The sequence below is a fragment of the Entamoeba invadens genome (genome assembly GCF_000330505.1).
Source record: "Entamoeba invadens IP1 unplaced genomic scaffold scaff_1105074726609, whole genome shotgun sequence".
Lineage (NCBI taxonomy): Eukaryota > Evosea > Mastigamoebida > Endamoebidae > Entamoeba > Entamoeba invadens.
This window is the reverse complement of record NW_004191835.1, coordinates 151378-158831: the sequence shown is the minus strand read 5'-3', so window position 1 is coordinate 158831 and position 7454 is coordinate 151378. Positions and strand designations below refer to the sequence as shown.

Here is a 7454-nt window from a genome sequence, read left to right as displayed (position 1 = left end):
ATAGTAACTCAGCTCAGTGGGAAAGAACTTTTTTAAAGTCGATAGAGGGGGACTTAAGTCTCTTGAATAAAATGTGTCGTCATTATATTGCGAAGACAAAATGCAAAGAAGTGATCACTGAGTCGTTCAACAAGATATTAGATAGTCTCCAAAGTGTTTTAGAGGATAAGACTTCGACTGAATTGTCGAAGAGAACTGTTCTATTGATCACAAAGGAACTCATCACAATCGATAGTAAAACACTTGTCAGTGCAATCAAGAAACACGAAAGCTACTTTAAAAATGCGTTTCAACAACCAATTGATAAGAACAATCAACTCTTTGAATTGGTCAATTTGATTGTATCGATTCCCAATGCATTTGACTTTGACGTATTTATGTTAATTAGTGCTTTAGAAATGTTGAAGTCGGGGAATAATGTCAGTTTTAGTCTGAACATCCTTCTTTCATTGTTTTACTCAGTCGAAACTGCTTTCGCGAAGTCGACCAAAATTAGTGATGCGGTGAATAGACTTCTTGAGTTTACTGCATCTGAAAAGGTGGAAATTAACATTCAAAATGCTTTGATTTGTTTAAGGATTATACTCTCGAAGTTCAAAGACGAGACTTTAGACGCAGAGAATCTGATGAATTTGATGTTACCACATATCAAAGGGTCGAATGTCGTTTTAAAGAACGCTGCAATGGATGTAATAGCCGCGTTCTCAAATACGTTAGCAAAAGGTATCAAAAGTCCACATGAAGTTCTGGCGACCCTTTTGGCGCAAGACTCTGAAAACCCTAAAACCTTGTTGTCTTTATTGTCTGCAGCAAAGGTTGTTGTTTCAATCACACAAATCGATAAAAAGCTATTCACGCAATTATCACCAACACTCGCCACTTTCTTGGAGAACAAAGACCCACATGTTGTAACAAAAACAATCGAATTAATTACTTCGACACTTTCATCAAAGGAAAATGCAAAGATTGTGATAACAAAGTTGTTCGAACACGTTTTAGCAGCCGCGAAGTCACAAAATGCCACAGACATACTTATAACACCACTCACTAATTTCATCGCAACGCTCTCGAAGTTCGACAAAAAGATAGAGTCCAAAATTATGTCATTCGAAAAAGGGAAAGTCCCTCTTGTTATCAATTTCATGGTAATTGGTGCAATGTCGGCTTCAACAAATATCGATGTTGAGTCGTTTACAAAGAAGTACACCAAAATGATATCAGCAAAGAACTTCAATGAGAAGTCCCCCGACTTTTTCATTAGTGTCGCATACATCTACACTTTTGCGTTTTTAAAAGAAAACAAGAAAATCGACGACCAGAAGATTTTAAATCTGTTTGCTACTAAATTAGATGACCCCTCCGTCTATATCAGTCAAGCCTCAATATTCACTTTAGGTAAAATTGAGAACGTCGACTTGTTACTGGAGTTATTTAAGAACGAAAAACAAAACCCACTCAATGTGGCAATTGCTTTGAAAAATTCATTGTCAAATATAGAAGACAGTAAAGTGACTCAATTGTTCAATGACTTAGTTGCTATTCGAACAAACAATGCATGTCAAAGTACTATCAACGAATGTCTTTGTTATTTAGTGAAGAGAAAGCCAGAGGAATTATTCCCCGTCTTATTCGACGCGTTACAACGGAAGTCCCAAGAGTCTATAGGTCACTTACCACCACTTCCTAAAGACAAACAAAGTCTTGAAGCCTTCGAACTTCAAGTGAAAGAAAAAGATGAAATATATAATGACTCTGAGTCAAACAAAGACAACGCGTTGGTCAATTGTATACCATCCAGTGTTGATGAACAACACATTAAGTACATCATCCAATATATCCAATTGATAGTCGACAACTTGAATAACTACAACCGATTTGTCAAACGCGCAGTATACTCTGTAATCAATGTGTTGGTCCAATCGAAAACAACAGAAGTCGAGCCTTATATCACTTTAATAGTCTCTGCTATTGTCCCACAAATGCAATGTGATCCTCGTTACGTCTCAATCGTCAAATTTGGGACGTTGTCATATACTGATGATATTGGGGTGTCTTCGCGAAACACAGTGTACCAATGTGTTAATGGTCTTCTCAACTATTACTTCGAGTGGTTCGACGAGAAGGAGATGTTCCTTGCAATAGTCGATAACCTCGCAAAAGACATGAAGAAAGATAGAGCACGCGATTTACAGTTGAATGCCTTCTCGATGATCATTACAGTGTTAAACAAGAACAACACCCTCTTTTTGGAATATGAGGAGTTGATCCTCGATATCATCGAAAGCATCGCAAGGGATGTGACTGGAAATGCTGTGAATTCACACAAAGAAGCTTTGGCGACTGCTGCATGCCCTCTGTTTGCTGCTATCATTAAAATGAAGTATGCTGATTTATCACAAAAGCTTGCGCCTCTTATACAGATGGTGAAGAACACCAAACAATTCGAGAAAGCATTCTAATGATTTTTACTAGTTAAATTATTAAATAATAAAACTTTAGTAATTTGTTTTTTTGTAATTTTTCATTAGTAATGTTATTACTTTTTAGTTAAATACATTTTAGTATTATAAATGTGTATTATTTCATTTTCATATTTTTAAATTAAAAACAAAAATTGTATTTATAGAATTGTATTTATATTAATAATTTAATTATTAATAAAAAAATACTATTAAATTGTAAATATAAATATAGTTATGTATTATAAATAATAATAATAAAAATAATATCATAATTATTAATAATTCATAATATGATGATCATTTAATAGAAAAATATAGTTATGATTTAATATAATTATTTAATTAACGATTAATTTAAATAACTTAATTATTTTATTATTAATATATATAATAAATACTAATAAATTATTTAGTTTTAAAATAAAATCACTCGTTAATTATTTTGAATAAAAAAATAATTTATTAATTAAAAATCAAAAAATACTAATTAATAATTTTTGTATTACAAAAAATGGAAAAAGAAATAAAAAATATTTGATATACTTCAAAGTAATAGTACATTTATTAAATTTATATTTAAATTAATGAAATTGTATTTTATTTCTATTTAAGTTAAACATTAAATAGAACTTCACAAACAAACAAAATGAACTGTTTTTATTCCACCAAAAAAATACAAAAACACTACCCAATAATTAGTAAAAATAATTATATCTATTTTTAAATTATTTCTTTATTTTAGAAAACGTTATTTTAAAAGGATAAATAGCATAATGCCCGATTTTTTCACAAAAAAACTCTGAACAGATGGGGTTTATGAAGAAGTTAAAACAAATTTAAAAATATAAATGGTGATGGGAATGAAGAATAATAGAACTTTTTAAATCATAGAATGCATGCTATATTTCACCACCGTGGAAGTAAGTCCGATAAAAAAGGACCAAAGAAGGAAATAAAGACCCAATTTTCAACGATCGACACACCTGATATTACAACTAAGGGTGGACTTATCTCGAGAAATTTGGGGGAGTACACTCTCGCGCGCACAAACTCTCGTAATGGTGCGTTGTGGATGGACCTCAAAGAGGACGACTTCTTCTTGAGTGCTACAATTTGTGCGAGTGTTATTACCAATGGTGGGTTTGCGATAGTGATCCAATCCGAGGGGAGGGATGCGCTCGGTACTGATGGTAAAGGGAAGGGTGCTGCCGGCATTAAAAACGCGATAGCAGTATCCTTTCGGTTTCAACTTTCACTTCCAAGTATCTTTTCCTATCCGAGTTATTGTGTATACGTCTCAGATGGTTCCAAAGGGGTATTGGATGTCAGACCGACCAACGGGACAAACATAGCGAAGCTACCTGTCCTTCTGTTGTATAAAGTCAAAGTAAAAGTTGAAGACCGAAGACTCACATGCATAGTGGATGGCGAAGAGTTGATCAATTGCGTTATTAAGAAAGACTCCTGGGGTGCGTTGGGTGCACATAAATATATTGGAGTGACTTTTGGAACGGACAATCGTTTGTTGTTATTATATATTATTAGTACTATAATATTTTAATACTATATTAATAGGATGTATCATTGGAATGCACAAGTGCTGAGTAATAGATGCTCCAATGTTCTCTGTGCGCGATTTGCAGTTATTGTATTGTGACTGTCCCGAAATGAAATCGATTCGACGACTCGCACAATTCATTAAACCACGCACGTCTCTTGTTGGAAACTGTAAAGAGTGTGCTGAAGGACTTTCACTGATTGAAAAGGCGAGTGATACTTCAGCCGTTTGGTTTTCCATATTACCGAAGAAAGGAGTGATGTTCAAATTCACGATATGTCAAGAGGCTGTAGTGTACGAAGGGTTTTCAGTAGTTCTCCAGAACTCTGGGGAAGAAGCATTGGGTAAGAGTTATGATGGACTTGGGTATGAAGGCATCAAGAATGGCACAGCTGTCGAATTTAGTTTTAAAAGTAGTCCAACGAAGGACGACCCGAGCTTTGGGCATATTGGTGTAATGCTCACCGAGGGACAAAAAGGGATATCCAGTAACCACAAAGATGGGTGTGGAATAACAGAGAATATACCAAAGGAATTGGTTAAAGGAGAACGGTGTGATATTTCAGTCTTTTTTGGGACGGACTGTGTGGTGTGTTGGGTGAACAAAGAGGTGATCTTAAGAACTAAAAATGTTCGAAACATTTTTGGGAAGAAGATGTGGGTTGGTCTCACTGCTTCGACGTCTGTCAATGTGAGGTGTGTTGTATCTAATATTATGATATGGGACATCGATTAAATATGTGTGTTTAGTGTTTTTTGGTCACCACTTGTAGAGCAACATAATGAGTCGGTCAGTTAAATAATGAATTGATTATAATCGTGGGCTTCTTGGGCTTATTACACCCAATTCACATTGTTTTTTTATTGTAAGATCTTGACGCTTTCCAAATATAAAACTTGCTATCATTTTAAAGATGTTGTCTACCTTTTCCTGTTACGTTAACATTTGTGTGATAACATTGTTACATCATTATATAAATGAACAAACAGGCTCTTTAGAAGAGAATTCAACAACACCAATTGCATTGATTTTGCGACCCAAGACATGCATAGAAAGTCGTGACACAAAAGTCTGATTGACTATGTCATTTAACTTCTGTGGGTATTTCGATTCTTTCAAATCCGTCTTTGTTGCAGCAAGAAAGAAAACTGGACTGTTCGTGTTCTGTTGTATTTCTGGAATCCATATGCTTTGGATTTTGTCAAACGAATTTTGGTCGTTCATTGCAAAACAAAGTATGAAGCAATCAGTGTCAACATAGTATTGAATTCGTTCTTCATATGAATCCCTTTCTGAAGATACCCAAAAGTTGATTTCCATAAGCCCATTATCCGTTTGTGTTAAAGCGGTGTATTTGGTTGTAGTCTCCTTGTATTCGTTATTTACAAATGAAGATACCAAAGTCGATTTACCGACTCCTTCTTCGCCAACTACGCATACTTTAATGCTTTTCATCATATTTTTAGTATTTTGAAGTTTCTATAAAGTTTTTAATGAGTTTTCGTAACAAAAAACAAAAAAATAAGCAAAAAATAGACAATTCCACACTTATTTAACAAAAACAGTTTCATTTTGAAAGAAACGATCCTTTCAAACAATTTAGAAAAATTGTATAAAAAACGAATAATTCGCAATTGATTATCCGATATATTTTCTAGTTTTTCAATCAAAGCGATTTAAAAACAACAAAAAATTATAAGGAATCATAAATTGATTGGAGGCTATGAACAACATCTTCCGAATGTGGTCGATTTTCCGCCTTATGTTCCCAACATTCTGATATCAAGTCATACTGTTTTTCACTCATACAACTCATTTTGTTTTGCCGTTTTCCTTCGATCACAAACTCTGCTATTTTCCATGGGTACGTGAAGTCTTTTTTAGGGTATGCATTGCACCACCCAAAACTTTCAAACATAGTCACCCCAAAGGAAAATATATCAGCACACCGTTTATACCTCTCTTGCTTCAATACTTCGGGTGCCATGTAAACAGGAGTACCAATACCTTTGGTGAACGTCATGTTAGTCATCAGTAAATTGATATTCCGAGACGAACCGAAGTCAGTCAACTTTCCATTTATTTTCTGATCCAAATCAAGTGAAAAGACGAGGATATTGTCTGGTTTGATATCTCTGTGTAATATCCCATTTTCATGAAGATAAAATATTCCCTTGGAGGAGTCTAACATGATTTTTACTCGCATTTTCATACCAATTTCATCACTCGTATGTTTTTTCTTAATCAAGTCCGACAAACTCCCAAATTCCGCATATTCAGTGACCATACATATCTTATTTGGTACAAAACAAGCTCCATAAAAATGAACAACGTACTCACTTCTAAATTTGTCCATCATCTGTACTTCATTCTCAAATTCTTCCATCCCTCCCATCTCATCCGCTGAACTCTTCATCACTTTTATTGCTACATCGTTACCTCGAAAGGTTCCTCTATACACAATTCCAAAAGAACCTTCACCAAGTTTCTTCTCTTCTATTAACTCTTCGTAGTCGATGCGTGTGGACCGACAAGTCAACCCCTTAATCATAATTTCATTGTATTTCTCTTCACCACTTTTAATGTTTTTTGATATCATTTGGATTGTACTGTGAAATTTACAAGTACACAGTGGTTTCAAATAAATTGAAAATTCACAGGCATATCCCTTTTTAAGAGTAACGACTACTGGATCAACCTCAAGTTCAAACTTTTCAATTTTTGATGAATAAGTGAACTGGATTTTGACAATGTTTTTGTTTGTGTTACCAACAGAAATCATTTGGCGTGTAACAGCGTCAACTGGAATTTCATCAAAATCCTCGTTGAAATTGATTTCATTGGAAGAAATGCAAATTCCGCCTTGAATATTAGAAAAGACAATGTTAGACTTCTCCATCAAAAATATAGTTTTGTTTTTGTCTGATATGTTACCATGAACAATGTCAAGTATTTTCTTAGTTGTTAATATGATAACGGTTATGGAAAGTGTAATAATTATGACAGACACTATAACAACAATTATGATAGCCCACCAAACTGCTTTGGTTTCACATGAAGTGCCATCTTCACTTGGTGTATTCCAAAATGAACATTTTGAGCATCGAGAATTCGTTATCTCTGTGCACTTAGAAATTTGGGAAAGACCAACACAACTCCCACTTGAAAGAAGGACGTGTGATGAATCACATGAAGTACATTTGGTTGATGTTGAAAAACAAGTCTTGCAATTTTTGTCACACGTTTCACATTCGTTTGTGTTTATTTGATAATAACCTTCTTGGCATTTTGAACATCCGAGTTGTGTCACTTTGACTTGACAACCAATGATACTACTTTGTGGAAGACAGTCACCATCATTTGTTTTGTAATTCGTTGTGTTACAAGTAAGACACCTCTCTTTGTTGTTACATGTTGAACACTTTAAATCACA

The 7454-nt window shown here is 34.3% G+C and overlaps 4 protein-coding genes across 4 annotated transcripts; 2 read left to right on the top strand and 2 right to left on the bottom strand.

Moving 5' to 3' along the window:
- Positions 1 to 2: 2 nt before the first annotated feature.
- EIN_135500 (hypothetical protein) lies at positions 3 to 2459 on the top strand (the record flags this gene model as incomplete). The annotated part of the gene is made up of 1 exon (XM_004185244.1): positions 3 to 2459. A coding segment is annotated over one exon (2457 nt), but the record flags the coding sequence as incomplete, so codon positions are not given.
- Positions 2460 to 3354: 895 nt separating this feature from the next.
- On the top strand, positions 3355 to 4756 carry EIN_135490 (hypothetical protein; the record flags this gene model as incomplete). The annotated part of the gene is made up of 2 exons (XM_004185243.1): positions 3355 to 3982; positions 4074 to 4756. The coding sequence occupies 2 exons, from the start codon at positions 3355 to 3357 to the stop codon at positions 4754 to 4756; spliced, it is 1311 nt and encodes a 436-aa protein (XP_004185291.1).
- Positions 4757 to 4990: 234 nt separating this feature from the next.
- On the bottom strand, positions 4991 to 5479 carry EIN_135480 (hypothetical protein; the record flags this gene model as incomplete). Its single annotated transcript, XM_004185242.1, has 1 exon — positions 4991 to 5479. One exon carries the CDS (start codon positions 5477 to 5479, stop codon positions 4991 to 4993), a length of 489 nt encoding a protein of 162 aa, XP_004185290.1.
- A 235-nt stretch (positions 5480 to 5714) lies between these two features.
- EIN_135470 (tyrosine protein kinase, putative) lies at positions 5715 to 7454 on the bottom strand (the record flags this gene model as incomplete). Its single annotated transcript, XM_004185241.1, has 1 exon — positions 5715 to 7454. A coding segment is annotated over one exon (1740 nt), but the record flags the coding sequence as incomplete, so codon positions are not given.